At 35.8% G+C, this 19,249-nt stretch overlaps 2 protein-coding genes across 3 annotated transcripts; one reads left to right on the top strand and one right to left on the bottom strand.

Annotated features, from left to right (window-relative positions):
* Window positions 1-1,172: 1,172 nt before the first annotated feature.
* On the top strand, window positions 1,173-4,546 carry LOC130734333 (aspartic proteinase Asp1-like). Of its 2 annotated transcripts, none has more exons than XM_057586697.1 (9): window positions 1,173-1,577; window positions 2,088-2,205; window positions 2,327-2,553; window positions 2,924-3,157; window positions 3,261-3,399; window positions 3,504-3,698; window positions 3,789-3,861; window positions 3,964-4,051; window positions 4,173-4,546. In XM_057586697.1, the coding sequence occupies exons 1-9, from the start codon at window positions 1,384-1,386 to the stop codon at window positions 4,198-4,200; spliced, it is 1,296 nt and encodes a 431-aa protein (XP_057442680.1). In that variant the 5' UTR covers window positions 1,173-1,383; the 3' UTR covers window positions 4,201-4,546. The 2 variants fall into 2 exon arrangements, with proteins under 2 accessions (XP_057442680.1, XP_057442679.1); XM_057586696.1 differs by having other exon boundaries at window positions 4,153-4,546.
* Window positions 4,504-17,692, bottom strand: LOC130734332 (kinesin-like protein KIN-7E, chloroplastic). Its single transcript, XM_057586695.1, has 25 exons — window positions 17,353-17,692; window positions 17,155-17,252; window positions 16,223-16,312; window positions 15,356-15,408; window positions 14,478-14,543; window positions 14,350-14,403; window positions 13,628-13,687; window positions 12,055-12,133; window positions 11,719-11,786; window positions 11,286-11,348; window positions 11,053-11,157; window positions 10,352-10,456; window positions 10,148-10,255; window positions 9,915-10,061; window positions 9,594-9,776; window positions 9,266-9,436; window positions 8,801-9,028; window positions 8,554-8,694; window positions 8,362-8,478; window positions 7,326-7,376; window positions 7,168-7,215; window positions 6,858-7,094; window positions 5,957-6,700; window positions 4,802-4,891; window positions 4,504-4,644 (listed from the first exon to the last, which is right to left on the bottom strand). The coding sequence occupies exons 1-25, from the start codon at window positions 17,577-17,579 to the stop codon at window positions 4,624-4,626; spliced, it is 3,354 nt and encodes a 1,117-aa protein (XP_057442678.1). The 5' UTR covers window positions 17,580-17,692; the 3' UTR covers window positions 4,504-4,623.
* Window positions 17,693-19,249: the final 1,557 nt, after the last annotated feature.

Below are 19,249 nucleotides of genomic sequence, written 5' to 3'. Positions count from 1 at the left end.
CCACTCAGCATAAAGCGAATTTGGAGAAGGGGCACCAGTACGGAGAGGTTGAGTAACAGTTTGTGCAAATGTCTGTTGAGTAAATTCTGGCGGAGGATCGACGGTAGGGTCAACAATATCATACAAGTTCTGATTCTGAAGAAGAGCAGTAACCTGTTTACGCCAGAGAAGAAAATTATCGGGTTTAAGTTTCATCGTAAGCATATGCACCAAAGTGTTCATGGAAAAAGTTGGAGGAGTTGCATCGGAAGCCATGTGGAAAACGAGATAACAATCGCCCCCCAAAAAAAAATAGAATTAAACTGTGGTCAACCCTTGGTCAAGAGATGTAGTCAACCTGGTCAAAAAACTGAAATAAATTAATGAAGACCAAACCAGCGTGAAGACCGAGAGATGACGGCCGGAGGCAGATGTTGTTGCACCGCACAAGACACGAGGTCTGGCAGAAGGGGGAGCTGTCGGGTAGCTGTTGTAAGAGCCGGCGGCGTGGAAAGTGTGATAAGATGCTAGCAGCGCGAAGCACGATGCGGTCTGGCGGCGCGAAGCACTAGGTGGTCTGGCGGCGCGAGGACAAAACGGTCTGGCGGCTGGACAGAAAGACGACACAGGTGACAGCACGGAAAGCAAGGACAGAAAACGACGGCGCACGGAAGGCAAGGTGGGGACGCGCACAGGACACGAGGACTGCAAAGGAAAAGGAAAAAGCTGTTGCACAAAAATCAAGGCACCTTCACAAATGGAGAAAAGAGGGTGGCGGCATAGGGAGAGCCTAGAGGCTAGGGTTTCAATCAAAATCTGATATCATGTAAGATTGGATACTCTCACCACCAATTGTGTGTGAGGTAGTCAATATTATTTATAATAATAAAATGATAGAATATGCTAAGAATATTCTGAGGCATATTACAAAATAAATAAATAATTAAAATAAAGGAATATCCCGTAGGATATTACACCTATTTATCAATATTTACACTGACAGTGCATTTCCATTAAATTCTATGTTAAAAAGTCTATTTTTTTTATGAAGTCTAATAATGTCTCTAGAAGTCTTATATTTATGGCTAAATAATTCCAAAGTCTAATAAAAATTCATTAAAAATCGTTTTTTATTTTTTCATTTTCTTGGTCAGCCATTAAAACACACATCAATCTGCCAAGTGCCAACTGCCACCGGACCAAAACCTAGAGCCATAAAACAGACACGCCAGACTTTGCTCCATAATTTCATTGTCTCATCTTTTTCCTTTCATTTTCTATCTTCCCCTTTTCTTTCTTCCTATTTTCCCCCTTCATCACTTGCTTCACTCACACCCTTTTCTTCTTGAAATCATTGCAAGTTTGTAACTTTTTGCCCCTTTCTGATTAAACCATTTCCAACAAATGGATTTGAAATTCTGGGTATTAGCATCATCTTCATTGCACACAGTTTTGCTCTTTCTGGTATTTTCTTCCATTTTCCCACTCGCTTTCTCGGATGTCAATCAACCCCACAACGCCAAAAACCCCCGCAACACAGAGAATCGGCTTGGCTCCTCAGCTGTTTTCAAGGTTCAAGGGAATGTTTACCCTCTTGGGTATGTGACTCTTTGCTCTTTGTTCAACTTCAAACTTCATCCTCAACTTGCTTATTCATTTTTCTGCAATTTTTTTAGTATAATTAAAGTTCCTTTTTTTGTTCTAGTAATTAACTGTGTTCTGATTTGAGCTCTGCTTATGTTTTTATAATTTTTTTATGCATATCCACTTTATAAAAACAAAACTGATTCATGTTTCAGATTAGTTCTTCTAAGGGTTAGTTTCTTAGGAAATTTCAGATGTACCAACCATTCAATTTCTGAGTTTTTGAGGAAAACAAAGAAAGTAGTTTGACTCAACATTTTAACTGTTTTTTGGGGTCCTTTTTTGCTGTTTCTCCTTTTAAAGCTTCACAAGTTTCTTCTCTTTGCACACAATAAGTCACTTTTGGACCAGCTTTTTTTAGAAAAAAGAACATGATTGTTTAATTTCTAAAGTGAATCAGATATTTTTGTTAAGTTTAAATTACACTGATTTTGTGGAAAAACATATCTTTCTTCTTTATGCAGGTATTACACAGTGTTTATTAACATTGGCCATCCCCCCAAGTTTTACGACCTTGATATTGACTCAGGTAGTGACCTCACTTGGATTGAGTGTGATGGACCATGTAAAGGTTGCACCAAGGTAAAAACAAAACTTAGATTAGCTAGGCCTCATTCCAAAGAATGAATTGCAACCAATCTTTTTAGTTTTTAGTTTTTACCCCCATCATCATTAGTTCTTCATGTGGTTTTGATGTTTGCAGCCTCTGGATCAGCTTTATAGACCCAACAACAACCTCGTCAATTGTGTGGATCAGTTGTGTGATGGAGTGCGCCTATCAACAGACAATCAATGTGCTGCCCCAGATGAACAATGTGACTATGAGGTTGAGTATGCAGATCATGGATCATCTCTGGGTGTGCTAGTCCGAGACCACATTCACCTCCATTTCACCAATGGCTCAGTGGTGCGCCCTAAGATAGCTTTTGGGTGAGTCTTTTGCTGCTATCCTTATGTATGAAAGTAGCTGCACTTGTATTTACTACTTAAGATAATTGGTAATGGTGCAGTTGCCATGGCTAAAAAGAAGTTATGGTCAAATTGTGCTTGATAGTAAATAGGGCAACAAAATTTAATTGTATCGTTTCTGGATCAGATTTTGTTTCCTCCGAATCAATTCTGGCATGCTGGTAGCCAGAAGCTACTCTCATAGCCTTCTCAAAGAATTGATTTTGATTTCAAAATCCATTGTAGAAGGATTTACAATAATGCATGATACAATGGCTTCCAATTTGAACTGCAAATTTCCTATTCATCTTCTTGAATGATTTGATAGTTCATTTATCTGATGCATGGCTAGGTGTGGATATGATCAAAAGTATTCTGGTCCTATCACCCCACCTTCTACAGCAGGGGTCATTGGCCTTGGGAATGGCAGATCAAGCATTGTGTCCCAACTTCATTCTCTGGGTCTGATTCGCAATGTGGTTGGCCACTGCTTAAGTGCGCAAGGAGGAGGGTTTTTATTCTTTGGAGATGATCTTATTCCGTCATCAGGAATTGTTTGGACACCCATGTTGCCTAGTTCTATGGAGTAAGTTTCAAAACAATGACAATTTTTCGCTTCTGAGGTCCTTTGTTCCATACACGTATCATGTGTTTTCACTCATGAGATCTTACACATTCCATTGCTTCAGAAAACACTATAGCTCAGGACCAGCAGAACTTCTGTTCAATGGAAAGCCTACTACTGTTAAGGGTCTTGAACTAATCTTTGACAGTGGGAGCTCTTACACATATTTCAATGCCCAAACATATCAAGCTATAGTTGATTTGGTAAGATGGAAACTTAATTCTCAATCATCAGTTCCATTGCCTTATATGGCCTAAAGATAAATGTTCCACCATCTTCAGTTTATAATCTCTGATCCATGATTCAGGTAAGTAGTGATTTAAAGGGAAAACAGTTGAAAAGAGCAACAGATGATCAAACACTTCCAATATGTTGGAAGGGTACAAAGTCTTTCAAATCTGCAAGTGATGTCAAGAACCATTTCAAGCCCCTAGCATTGAGATTCACAAAAACAAAGAACTTGCAAATGCTAATACCGCCCGAAGCTTATCTTATTGTCACGGTGAGCACCTTTTAAGACTATGAGCAACACCATTACCTCTTTAGTGAAGGGAAAAAAATGAAATTGTCTTTCATACTGTCCTTTTTCTAGAAACATGGCAATGTTTGCTTGGGGATTCTAAATGGTTCTGAAGTAGGGCTTGGAGATCTCAACATAATAGGCGGTAAGGCATGCTGCATCCCAGCAGAATATAAGTAATCCCACTTTTCTTGTCCTTTTTTATTCGATAATCTGATGTTAATACACTTCCTTTTTCATTAAACAGACATCTCTCTACAAGATAAAATGGTGATTTATGACAACGAGAAGCAGCTTATTGGATGGGTTTCTTCCAACTGTGATACGCTTCCCAGGTCATAACCCTATATCTTTTGTTCTCATCTATAATTGTGAACGCCAATTAGTCTTACAAAAGGTTTTTTTCTTTTTTATTTTCCCTGTTAATTAACAACAGTGTTGATCGTGATTTTGAAGGCCGTTTTTCACACCCACAAGCAGCTAATATCTTTGCTGAGAGGTGCCCAGCAACTTATGAAGTAACAGACAGTTAATGAGTCATTTGGCAGAGGATGTTCAGATAAATTAGATAGCATATATAATTCCATTGTACAACATATGTACAAAGGTTTTTTTGTCAGCATATACATATACTTCGTAAGCTACAATTAGTGAATATGTAAGCAAGCTACAAGCTACTGAGTTCACTGATCCTTCATTGTTGCTTCCATATACCTCAAGGATGATTGAGAGGTGATTGTCAGTATTTGTAAGTGTACGGATCATACTGTAACTACCATAAAAGAGCATACGATTTAAAAGATCCCAACTTATTGAAATTAGGAACATTATTCCCGGAGTGCCATGTTTCTGTTGATTGATTTGGAACCACCTTCAAAACTATAATACAGGAGCCAATGGCAAGATGCTAGAAGCCTTGATTTGCATACTGCAAGTGTTAGAATAACTTTCATCAGTCATGCAAGTTGGTTGCAAGAGATCATAACATGATATTGGGCAGAAGATTACAGACAAATTGGTATATTCAAAATACAAACATGGGTATATTGTTCAAGTTGGTGTATTAAGCAAGTGAGAAATGTTACCTTTGCTTGGCAAATATTTGTTATTGCCTCAATATGAAGGTTTTGAAGCTCTTCAAGGGCCATAACATCCATCCCAGCAATGTCTTCACCCTATTGCGCAAATAAAAGTGATGTCATTTGCAATTTTTCTCTTCACGTCATGAATTCAGAAAACTAAGATTAAGATTATGTGCCATATAGAATTCATAATCTTCAAGATCCATATTATGCGAGCAAGTAGAAGATGGCAACCGAGCAATCAAACTAAGGGCACCAACAAAAGCAATAACTTAACTAGTAATTTCTCTATTGAAATCAAATCCGAAGAATAGTGAGGGAGGTTTCCTAATTCAACCAGTAATTTGCCTACCGTCAGGAAAACTGGAATGGAACCCTTTAATTTTTTCAGTCTTCTTCAAACCCTAAGCCATATTCGTTATTCTTGCTGTTACATTGTCTTCCTAAAAAAAATCCTAACCATAGCCATTTGAAAAGGATAAGTGCTGTTAGAGGTTTACTATAATAGATTCCAGTTATCTACAACTTTATTTTTTTCATTTATGAAATCGCAGGTTTCCTTGATTCAATGTCTAAATTCCCATTTCAAAAAAAAGTCCAAAATTCCAAATAGGTAATAGAATCATTAAGCCACTATTGACATTTAAGTCATTATCCATCATGCAGCTGTGCTTGGAGTCGGTTAATGCATGTATTTTTTACCTGTCAATTTTTTTTAGATAGAAAAATCTAGTTAGTATTAGTTATAGTCTGATAGAGTTTGCTATATAGATTATTATATCACGAGAGTACATCTGATTGATGTTCCCTTTCCGATCTACGTATCCCAATTATCTCTTTCTTCATCATCTCTCTTTTTGATAAAAACAAGCCCATTTAAACTTATTTCTCACCCCTGATCTAAGTTAAAAAGACAACCAGAAATTCAATCAAACAATGCGTATTATGAGAGCTAGCAACACTCCCCTTTTAACTCTCACTCATTGATTGGTTGAAATTTATGTGGCTCCCACTAAGTTGGATGTGTGGCTCATATTTTTAGTGACCCTATATAAATTTCAACCGATTATGGAGTGTTGGAAAGAGTGTTGAATAGAGTATAGCTAGCATTTTTCTTAATATTATATTGCACATTGATGAAATATGAGAATGAGATACCTTCATTCTAGAAATTAGCCTTTCTAGCTCTTTGCATCTTCTTCTTTCTCTTTGAAAACCAGCCTTCAGTTCTTCCAATGCAATCATATCTTCCATGCTCCCTGAAGTTTCATCCTCTTTGTATTGTTTTCTAAAAGAGTAACCATTAGATGGGGGAAGTCTATTTTTAGCCTTAGTTTGTATATCATTAGGCATATGAACAATGGACTTATCCTCAATATTAGTGCCAGACTTTCTCATTTTTGCTACCAGCACATGCATGCTTCTGAGTTCATCTTCCAAATCATGTTTCTGATGTTTTATTTCATCAAGTGCTATTCTTAGGTCAGCTTCTATTTCATCTTTGAGTGATAGAGCTGCTTCTAATGCAGCTTCTCTTTGGAATCTAGCACTAAGGTTCTTCTTCAACTCCTCAGTAAGAACTTCAGTTCCAAACTTTTCCGGTTGCCCATCTCGTTGAAAACTATTATTGCTACTTTGCTTGGAATCATATGAAGATATATGACAAAAGTTAGATTTGCAACGGGCCTCTTTTGCGTCTTCCAAATCCCCAGTGAGTTCTGCATTTTCATAAGTAAGTTTAGTTACTTCTTCAGCCAGGTTTCGTAATTCAAATGCAGCAGCTGATGCCAACTCTTTTGCATATGAAGCTTCCTCTGCAAGCTTCTGGGTTTGAATTTCAAGCCCATCTTTCTCTTCAACCAATCTCACATTTTCTTGCCTTAAATTCTCTATTTCAGCTGCCTGCACATTGTAATGGTATAAGAGTAAATCCCAAAACACAAAATACCAAAAGAGTTTAGGAAAATGTACTAATGATTATCTGTTATGCCAACAGTATTCAAGTTCCTGAGAGAGAGAGAGAGAGAGAGAGAGAGAGAGAGAGAGAGAGAGAGATAACCTGCATAAGAATTTGGGAATTTTTTATTGAATCACTACTTCCTTGGTTGAAGTGTGCTGGAGAAACTACTGCATTCATGTTTTTTACCATATGTGTTTCATCACTCTTTCTCTCTTTAAAATAGTCAATCTCCCTATCATAAAACTGTTGAGAATTGGTTGAGGTTTCATCAAGCAACAAATTTATCTGTTTCCTTAGTGAAAGAATTGTTTCTTGCATCTCCACATTCTCTGAATTCTGTAGAATGTTAGCAAATGTTAGAGGTCGCAACAAGTCCCGTAAAAGCAAGTCATACAATTATGTGATGTACCTTCAACTGCAGTTGCTCTTGAAGTATCCTATTGTCGGCTGACTTGATCTTGAATACTCAAATAACAACAGGACAACCTTAGTATGATACTCACAGCATTTCTTCTAGGTAAATGCAATTGAAACCATCATAACTATCAAGAAGATAAGGCAACCAACCTCAAGTTCACAAATTTTTTCATTGAGCTCAGTGGTAAGCTTGGACAGGGTCTACAACAGAGATTAATTGTTATGTTAGTTGAATTTTATCAATGAATAACCTAGGATTTTAAAAAAGTAAAACAAATTGTTATCAACATTTCAATAAAAGCTATCCTTAACAACTATGTGAACCAAACAAAATATTAACAGAGACTACAAAATGTTTTTGCCATAACCTTGGGTAGGATAGGTCTTATCTTTACCCAAAAAGGGAGAAAATAAAATAAAATGACAGGTCATCATGGGTCAAGCATAGGACACTGTAGAAAGTACCATGAACAAATAGAAGCAGTGCCCATTAGGTTAATGGCCATGATCAACTACAGAAATTTCTATCACAAATAGTCTAGCAACACCCTCCCCCTAGATTTCTTGTTCAACTCTACATTAACCTTCAAGACTATGTATTATTAAGCCACACAATAAAACAACTTATTTATAAAACAATACTGAATAATACATAAGTCCCAAGCATTAAAAAGAAAAAGCAAATCCAAATACTTAACTCCAGAGCGAGGGATGTTTAAAAGAAGAGGACAAGTCATAGTAAATAGAGGAAATGAGGGCCACAAATATAAGTAACGTTGACCGTGGGATAACAAGAATGAAATGAGGATATGGCGGTTGATGATGAAAATCATTAGTTTTAAAATGAACTCAAGAAGCTTGATTAAGATAAATGATCCGGTCATGTTATTTGACTATTACTTTATTCCTATTTTTGGATTAAATATACCTACCTGTTTACTGTAGTTGTAGCATACTGCATTAGACACAATTATATTCTTTTGTTTATCATGATGACCATGCACTGGACTATAAAACATTTATGCTTATCATGATATTTGGTTCTATTGAACTCAACACGATGCAAGTTTATATGACATGAAATAAGAGTTATGATACAAATTTCGTATAAGAATTCTTTGAATTGTCTTTCACTGAGTAACACTAAATATATAAGGGCGCTTTAAGAAGATTTTAGTCTCATTACCAGGGATATTTCACTGTTACTTGGTGCATGTCCTAGTGATCCAATCATCCGTTGCTCCAAAATATGGATTTGTTTCTTTTTTTGGTAAATTTCATCCTTCAACTTATGCATGCCCTCCTATCATCAACACCAAATTTCATTATGAAATATTAATTTTGTTCTTCATTTATCAATCTTAAGTAAAAAACATACTTGTACTTGGATATCTTCAGGGTTGTTAGCTGCTTGTTCAGATAGTCTCTTCAGAGAACTAATACAGAATGCCACCTCCCCAGCCAACATCTTTACTTGTTCACGAAGAAGATCCATTTGATCTGTAATAGTAGTCCCTGACTGCAAGAGAGTCATTCAGCATAATTATGACTCATCCATAAGATTCACCCATAATTCAAGATACATGGGTGTCTTTCCAGCAACATGGATTCATTTGAAATCTCACCGGAGGAAGTTGACGACCTCCAACAGTTACACTGAACAAGTCACCTGCTTGGGTTCTTCCTGGAAAAGAATTGAGAGCTGAAGCATTATCCTTTCTACTGACTGAATTCCTGCGTGAATCTTTCATATCATGAAGCATAACTCTATTTGGTGTTAATGATGAAGGTGACCCATTTGTAGAGCCCTCACTATCAACATTAGGCGATAATCCATCGAGATTATCAGGTTTCTGCATAGGAGGCATGTACTCTTTATCGGCTGGATAACAAATATAAGATGCTAATTTGTTTTCAGCTTGGCAAAAATTCCCTGATCTATCCCATATTGATCTTAATCACAGTGATCTATCATTTTTGAATTGTTATTTGATTATCTTGTACATTAATATTAACCTTTAATATGTATCAATCAGTTAGTTAATTATTTTGAAGATAATTAATATATAATATCTAGGAAAATAACTTACTCTCAGCTTCAACCAACCAAGCATTCCACGTCTTTTGTTCCTTTTATATTCCTTAACCAGTTCATCTAAATTGGTAACATCATCCTTTTCTTCCCCTGAAGGAGCTGAAGGATGGCTCCCAACGTCATCCTCAATCAAGGTACCACGTTTTCTATCAGGCAAATATGCTAGCTGCATTCATAAAAGAACAACATTTGCCATCATCACGAATAATATTAATGATTGTACTATTAATTCTAAGTAACTGGAAATTTGTGTTCTAAGATCAAATCCCAAAGCATATAACTGACTATTGCACAGACTGAAGAACCCTTGTAAAAAAACACACCTCGTCTTCCCCAAAAGAATGCCTTCGCCTATAGCTAGGCCTTTCAGGAGTGCTTGATGACATTGTATTCTTTGTAGAAACTAAGATTAATTTGGTTAATCGCTGAATTCTTCCCATTAAAGCTGCTTTAGCTTGTTCCTCCTCTTCCAATCTTGACTTTAATTTGGATTGGCCAGCTTCCAACTATTACATGAAGTGAAGCTTATTAAGGGCAAGTGAAGAAACAAAACAGCAACTAAAAACATGCCCTGTGCTCTGAGGAAAGTAAACATGAACTGGTTAAGATTCAAGAAATAGCATGATATATGCATCAACACAAACCTGGATCTTCAGAGTCACCAGATCTTCTTGTGAAGACGCGACCATATGGGGATTCTCAATCATGCCACGCTTCAACTGCTGAAGCTCCTGCTTTAACTCAGAAATTTCCCTCTGATACCTTTTGATCAGAGACTTATCATCTACAATCTAATACAAGAAAATCGGCTGAAAGTTAGTAGTATGAAATAACTGTGCCTAGAGGTCATGACATTATTAGCAGTTCACAGACTCGCCTTATTCTGAGAGGCCTTGATTTCAACATGCTTACTCCGGTGTGCAAATTTTAATGTGTTGTGTGTCTCTTCACCACTGCTAGAGGCAGGAGTAACTGTGCAAATGAGCTTCAAAAACCAAACCATAGTAAATTATTTGCAAACAAGAGTTAACCATGCTAATGTTTACAACTAGCCCAAAAGTCAAAGAGCAACTGTACTAACAGAAATTCTTCCATGGCCACTAAGGGATGATTGCAACAAACGGGTGAGCTTTGAATCTCGATAAGGAACATGAGTTGCCTTCCCATCTGTTAATTTAGCGATCACCTGCAATGTAGAAACAGGAAGATAGAGAAATTTAAATTCTCCATTAAACAAAATTTGAGAAGTGGATTGTTATACACCTAAGAATAGAAAACAACAGTGTTCCCCCAAACAGCTATATAAATACAATGGAGCAAGCTACAAGTTGTCATCCTAGTAATAGAAATACAACCAAGATAACTCACTACTCACTAGTATAGATCCTGACATTATTGACTTAATGCACTGACTAAGATGCCCTCCAAAAGATTAGGAGATTAAGGTACTTATTAAATCATCCAGTGTCCGGAGGGCAAATAAGCATTTTTAATGTCTAAGTTGATGAAGAAAATCAAACATAAAAATGAATAGTTACCAAAGCTACAGTTGAAGACTGGAGAAGAATCAAATTTTTATTGTTACACATTTCAATAAGAACCTAACTGCAAAAGTAAGCCCAAGAAACATGCACAGTAACTATCAACAAAAATACCTTGAATATCAAATATGACACGTACAACATAAGAAGAGAAGAACTACCATTCAAAATCTAGGATAGCAGCTATTATGGTGAAAAGTGTTAAGAAAATTAAAGACAAACAAAATTAGCATATCATTACCGTTCCAAGAGTAAGCAAACTTTTATTAATATAGGAACCCTCTTTCCTCCGCAAACCAGTTGTCTCAGTTTTTGAACTTTCAGACCCCGCAAGATCAATTAAGTGCTGGAAAAGAAGAAAAGTAAAAAGGAAAAAAGCTTTTAGAAGTGATTTCAGACAGAACACTGAAGGTATTACTGGAGAAATATAGTAATGTAGTATAATGTTGGGAATCGTAGATTAATGAGTCTTACCAGTTGGGACAATGTCACATCCTCTTCCCCAATATTTTCCCCTCGCGGACTGCTTTCGATAGTCTGATTGAAGCAATGTATTCAGTAAGCCATACAAAGAAATTGAAACAATAAGGTGTACTCCCAGTTCGTTACCATTGGTTAAAACAGAAATTCACTTGGCATTATAGCTGATCCAATGCTTTAAAAACACTTAATAAAAATTGATGAATCACTGAAGCCACAAAAAGTAGTTTAAAAGAGTGCCAAAAATGGAGGCAAAGAAAATGAGATATATGTTAATTTCTCTTACATAGAGATAACTATATTATTAGCAAACATCAAATGTCAAACACATTTTAGAGATAAGCCCACTAGATAGCTTTTCATAATTCAACAAAAGGCAGCAAAGCATGCTTTCAAATCTTAAACATATGGAGATTACTCGACATACCAAGGTGAATATAGTGTGGCTTCGACTGCTAACTAGATTGAAATTATTTGAACCCACATGTCTATGCTCTGCATTATATCACAAACTATATATGAATCAAAAGAAATAAGCATCAATAAAAAACAAATAAAAAAGACAATAAGCGAACCATAGATATCTTTTGGAAGATCATATAATTTGCAGTAGGCAGGAACTTGGAGTGAAAAAAATGGTCATGCTCAAGTTCGAGCACGAAGGTGTTGTAAAGTAAATTTAGACATGCAATTGCAATGCTACCAATGGTTTTAACGCAGAAAAAAAGGGAAGAAAAACATCAAAGAGTTTGTTATACTATACCTTCTCCTGTAGCGATCAAAGAAAGGCCATGAGCAGGGGATAGAACAACTTCCTCCTTGATTCCTTCAACATAAGTCCCCTGTTATCATTAAATACCTCGTAGTGTCATTATTAAGAGACAAATAATTGGAATATAAAGTCTTCTTTATGAAAGGTCTATGATACTAGAATTAAGTACACACATATTATGTTTGTTTGTAACAAGTTCCAACATCAAAATCATAGAACTTACAACCACTTAGAGCAACGGTGATAGATTAGAAGCTTAAAATTTAACCATGAACTGATGGTGATAATTCACAAAATAAAATGATATATAAACTGGATGAATGCCATAACTACACAACTTGATGAACATGAGAACGTAATTAGACTGAAACTTGACAAAGGGAAGGGACCTTGAAACTATGTTTGTCAGAAATTATATTTTGTTTTTTTATCTCAATTTAACAACTTAGTGTATAGTATTTTTAGAAAATATTTTATTATTATAATGAATATAATTTAATTCAGCTTCACAAGTAAAGTATTTTCCACAGCTCACTAGAATAAGGATTACGGAGGAGATACCCTATGCAGGCATCGAGGACTAGCTTGTATTTTAATTAACCCAATGCATTTTCTATATTAAGTAGAAAAGCATGAATACTATTCTAATACTAACATAATTGTGAAAATTAAATATAATGAGGACAATGATTAAAATATAACCAATTGAAAATTTACTTCAAGATCATCGAAACCCTGAGCTGTCTGGTTAAGAGGAGGGGACGTGAAATGAGAGGTTAGGTTCATGAGGGGAGGGGAGGGATTTTAAAAACTTTAACCTCCCTTACTTTTAAAATACAGTTTTGAGTTTTAAAACATCAGAAAGGGTATTATATCATACAAATTATTATTCTTCAAATTTTCCACTTTTGGAGGAGAGACAAATTTGAGTTGTGAGGGGTCTTGACCCCCTCCGTTCCCCTGCCCTCCCATCCTAAAATTTGAACTGAAGTTACCAAACAAGTTTAAAAAAAGCACTTCACTCCATTCCCCTCCAACCAAACACTATGTATGTTAAAACACTATAATAAAGTTCAAATCAGAATGTGCAGAATGTGCAGGGAAGTGTATGGAGATCATTAGCTCCTCTCTCTCTGGCACAAAATACAGATTTCTCATTAATGGCACTAATGTCAATAAGTGAAAAGTCAATATTAGAATTTGAAGAATACAATGAGTAGGCTTGCACAAAAAGAGTGGCCAAACCAGAGTAATACAATAAATATACTACATCAATCTAATATCATATTATTCAAAGTCTCAATTCTCTCTTTCCCCCCTTCCCTATATAAACCATATAATCTAAACAGCAAGCCTTCAGATTAAAGAGTTGTAATATGAATTGACTCGTAAAACTTACCCAAGTGAAACTTTATACAATGAGAACAAGGAGCTAAAACCTAGCGTGCTTGAGGAAAAAGAAGCCAAAAGTCCCTAATCTAAGCAACTGTTGATATCAAGAACAGAAAATTGACAATGACAAAATGACCAGTGCTTGACTTTCAAATATTAATAAATATAAAACCTGAGCATCCTCTCGTATTCTTAGGTTCTGCCCAAGTGGATCCAGCAAGTCGTTAATGACCTACAACAAGACCATTAGATCACAGAGTCAAGCCAGTAGGCCTTATTTACATAGAAATTTGAGGGGAGGAGAACAGGAAATAAAATAAATAGTTTCAAAGGCTAGGCTTGTATTTGCATGTCAATTTGGAGATAATATTGTATCCTTAGATAAGTTGAAACATTTTTTCTCAATGTTCACCTTCCTAATATGGTTATATTTGGCAATAAGTAACAACTAATGCAACCAAGATAATCTTTGCCAAAATTATTTCAAGTCCATCACAAGGATTACTTACGACCATATGATTGATTACACTTAAATAAGTATCCTACACTTTATTCTGTTTAATTAGTCTGCTTACAAACTTCTACCTGTATGGATCACTCACATAAGAGTCAACTATTACTGAAAATAGATGGCCATCCTATTTCACTTGCAATCAATTCAAATCAAGTTTACATAACTCTCCATTTGACCAAACTTCATTTATTTATCATTTCCAACGCCATCACTTATCTAGATTGTGTCCCTCATACAGCATGAGCCTATTCTCAGACAATAATGGAGTTAATCTGGCCATCATTCTACTCAATGTGATGATGAATTCCACAATATGGGTACAAGTTACAACAAGATTCATAAAGATAAGAGAGGTCAAGAGAACACTACATCATGCTAACCTCATTGTAAATCTCAAGATATGAGACACGGAGTAGGAATTCCCGTCCAGGAGTCTGAAAATGACAAATACAACCTGTCAAGGATATAAAAGGATTTATAGCTAAGTCTAGAAAACTTGATTCATTACCTCCTGTATAATACTAAACACATCCTTTATTGAAAGAGGGATTATTCCAGGTGACTTTTGCTCCCCCTGGTAAAAAATATATGCAAAAATTGAGAAGTAATACGGCAACAGAAAATTAGATTTTTCAAATTGAAAGGGGTGGACCAGCTATTCAACAATCAACCAACAAAAGAGTCTTTAAACAGAAAGAACGGCTGTTGTTATAAGAATGATCTCCTTAGTATTATTTTAAGAAGAACAATTTTTACTTTTCATGGGACAAAAGCCCCATGCTAATATGCTTGAAGAAAATTTTATAGAGAATCTATGTTTTACATGTTCGAGGGTCAGGATTAAATGACTAACAATTTAGCATCATATTGTCATATGACCTGGCCTCTTTCTTCATCCCTAATATTTCTGTTTCTGAAATTAACTCAGCTATGCTTTAACAGAACTGCTTACCTGAACTGAAATAGATGGTTCAGAGATGGTAAAAAGTGGATTGCCCTTGGAAGATTATACCATTTTGTTTTAAGTTGATTGTTTAGCTCTTATGAATATTGTAATCATTTTACAATTACTAATTTTCTTAGTGACTAGGCGCTTACAAACGAATCAGAACAACTAAGGAGATAAAAGTTTTACTCAGAATGCAAATATCAAGGATACTTAGAATCCAAGTATCCAACTTCTATTTTGACTACTTCGACCATAAACTAGTGATGCGTCCCATTACATTGGTTTTCCTCACTGCTGTGTCAAAAAGTGTCGTCAACTACGGTTGGGCCATGAACACATTACCATAATCATAGAAAAAAGATAATCCGAAGTCTTGGAGCCACACATGATGTCACTTATAGTCCTACAGAGATGATTAAACATTTAGACTAACTTACATGCATGGTATGAGTCTTTCCACTACTCGTAACACCATATGCAAAAACGGTACCTGCAGATTTGCAAATCAACTGTTAGCCAATAACCATGTTAGGGTGCCAATATAGTTTACCAATATGTTTTGCAAGAAAAATAATAACAAATAACTCCCCGAAAACAACATAATAATTTATTAGACCAAACCAGTGCCGTATTTAGGAGGAAGCTAGTCAGCATTCCTTCTCATAAATGTCTAATTATGAACATGAACTGCAGTTGGCTAGTTATTCCATGTTTAATGAAGTAATATCGTGCTTATTGATGCCAAAAGAGTACTAATTCGAAAAATGTGTAGTACGCTGACCAAGTACTCAAAAGGGAACAGAAAAGTGAACGGATGGAACGAGAACATAGTCTCCTCATTTAACTATAAATTATATATTTGTGGGATATTTATATTTCTTAGTTGGAAATGATTGAGCAAATGGCTGGAAAATTCGTATTCCAGCTTATATTCTTCAATCCATAAGTTAACTAGTTTGTGTTAAATAAGGAGCCTAAAGATAGGTTCTTGACCAACTTACAATCTGTGTTGTTCTTTGGAATTGTACATTCTTAATGAGCAAGTGGTCAGGAGTTTTAATCTAATTTTAGTTATATAAACGGTTTATAATAGACCAACCAAGCTACCGTCACCAGTTGGGATTATTAGTATTGAATTACTTATCCATGTAATAAACACCAATGTGAAAGAGCATTAAAACTCAAAAGGAAAACACAGATAAAATTGAAAATGTGGTAGAGGCTATCCATTCCAACCATTAATTCCCTCCTCTTTCCAAAAACTGTTCATAATGCACAAGTATAAACAACAGACAAAGCATTACCATTAATCCCTTCCATGGCACCACTTACAATATGCTGAGCAGCCACATCATAAACATGCCGAGTTGTTGTTGCAGGCCCAAATACCCTATCTGCCATACGAAAAATATAATAACAAGAATTACCAGAGAAACAAAGCAAAAATCCAACCAGTAATGTACCCTTCAATTCAGTTATGCTGGTGACACAATTCTTAAACCACAGAAAAAGCCACCACTCCCAACTATATATTTGTTTACCATTTGATCTATGAAACAGCTTTCCAGATTAATGACACATATAAAATGTTTTTGAAAATTTAAACTTGTGATCATAGCCAGACTACAAGGAAGTCTAACTTGCTTAATCAACAGACCTCGCTCCAAATATAAATAAAAAAATGCTGGAATATGTTACTTTTATGTACGCATGGAAGGATTACATGAATAAAAATAAACCAAAATTTTGATTCACCCCAAAATGTTTCCACTTTCAATATGTCTATTGATTAACAAAGTGTCAAACTAACTCAACCCATTATTTGGTTATGTATAAGTAGAAATAGTTAAATTAGTTTGATATTACATTAACAGGAATGCCAATTTCAACACGTCATGTTCCCTCGTGTTGAAATTTTATGCCTATCTCTCTTTATACCTATTAAATAGCTGGGACTCTTCTAATATTTTATGAACAAAAATATTGACAAATATTCCCCTTGACATTATAATGCCCACATGAGAGGATCATGATCCAAGCTTAGCCAGGTGTTACTTTTTCAGTACTTTTTAGAACCAAACCAAAACACTTCCAAAGTGTGAACATGAATAGAAATAAAAGATTAGAATACATATAATTACAAAATCAGCAACAAAGTAATAGAGTCATCTCAAAAAAGTTAGTAATAGAGTGTTTTTCATTTTTCTGAACAGTGAGTAAATAAATATATACTAACCAAAACCATAAGCAAGTTCAGGATTGTATTCATTTCTCACTGCACGATCACCATCCGCATACCACGCTACCTCGTCCCCTTTACTCACTTCTCTGCCACTGCTCAAAACCAACGCACAAAATCAAAAAAAAAAAAAAAAAATTCAGAAAAGCATCACAAGAAGCTACACAAACAACAGAAGAGATGAAATGGACGAACTTGAGGGGTCGGAATCGGACGGTGACGGTTACATTCTCCTTCGCCGCGGCAGCAGCTGCAACCACCACAGGAGATACGGAAGCTCTCGACGACGGCCTTGGCGGCGTGGAGGAGGAAGACGGAGTGGTAGGTCTTCCGCCAGGTTTCGCAACGGCCGCCGGCGAGTTTCGTGACGCGGTGGCGGAGGCTCGTTGGGAGGAGCGGCGGTGACCGGCGGTGGAAGACATTGACGGAGAAGTAGAGGTAAGAGAGGTCCAAGAAGGTTTCAGGTTATGGAGAGCGAGAGGGAGAGAGAGGGGGTTCACGTGCCGGCCATGGAAATGCAGGCTTTCTTCGGAGTTTGAACTGTGTTGTTTGTTTTGGCTTTGGCTCCAAAAGGAGGTAATTAATTTTATTTTTATTTTTTATTACAAGTATTTTCTTATGGGCACGTTCGAGCCGGGAACATTCAGATCCTGATAAGATTAATTTTTTAGGGTTTTTTTTCGTACCACTCGAACGGGACCTTGCATAACAGCCTAACTTTTCGTATTCGGATTTTTTTTATCAAGACTCGAACAAGACATTACTTAAGCAGAATCGATTAAACTTTTTATTGTTTATTTTTGTGGAGTTGAAATTTTTTATTGGAGTGAAATTGAGTGAGGACAGTGGTGTTGACAGTGTGGTGTGTTATGGTAATGGAGTATATGTTTGTTTATGGAGTGTTGCTGTTGTATATTGGCAAATGGCAATGGAATGAGAGCTTTTCTGCAAATAGAGTTAATAAACTGTGTTAAGTGGTTAATAAACAAGGGTTTTTGTCTGTTTTCTTTCACAGACAAATTGACACCTTCAAGAGTTTAACCGTTTAAACAAAGATTCTAAGACAAATAAGTGAATTTGGTTTTGATAAGATTTTGCCTGAGACCCACATGCTATGCAGTTTAGTGGAGTGAAGTAATATCAATAAACAATAGAGGGTAAAAAATGCGCATAACCAAAATAAAAAATTATATAACTTCTTGGTCAAGCTATGGTGTGAAAGATTAATCTCACGACTACCGGTCGTTGGAAATATCTTAGCAAAGACCAATTTTTTATGTTTAATTGTACCTTTAATGTTTGATAAATGTATAATTTGGCTCCCCTATGTTTAAAATGAGCGAATTTAATCCCTCATGTTCCAATTTGTGAAAATTGGGTCCAACACCTAAAATGCTTCTAAAATATTGAATAGAACGTTGGAGAAATAGCCTAAGCTCAAATTCTCATCCTAGCTTATGTCATAATATATTCACATGGACGATTTTAGTCTGAAACTGGATAGCAACTTAACGGCTGGACCCAATTTTCATAAATTGGAACATGAGGGATTAAATTCGCTCATTTTAAACATAAGGGAGATAAAATAAACATTCGTTATAGATCAGAGATCAAAAGTACCATTAAGCCTAAAAAATGAAAGCTTTTATCGCCTGATTTTCCTCATATGGTTTGATTATTTTAAAAACCCCATTCTATACAGATAAAAAAAAATTTGTGAATAACGAATAGGACCCTAAAGAATACTCAAAATTATATATATGAGAGATCAACATTGATACAAGCTGCACCAATCGCAATTAAAGTGAGCATAAACCCCCAATACATAGACTAGCAAAATATTAAAACCACCCAAAGAAATAAATGGTGCCAAAATAACACCCAAATTAAAGAACAATTTTAAACAAGAGAATTGGATCCATGGCAGCTCAGATGTTCAAACTATCTAAGATGATTGCTTTAGCATAACAGGTTTTCAATGACAGCAGCTAAACCATAAACTTTGCTCCCATTTAAAATACCCCCTGTTGTACAAACTCTTATACAGTCCTAGACAAATAGATTAAATCAACATAATTTTCATCCATCCAAG

The sequence above is a fragment of the Lotus japonicus genome, chromosome 1 (assembly GCF_012489685.1).
Source record: "Lotus japonicus ecotype B-129 chromosome 1, LjGifu_v1.2".
Classification (NCBI taxonomy): Eukaryota; Viridiplantae; Streptophyta; class Magnoliopsida; order Fabales; family Fabaceae; genus Lotus; species Lotus japonicus.
This window is presented reverse-complemented; position numbering and strand designations above follow the sequence as displayed.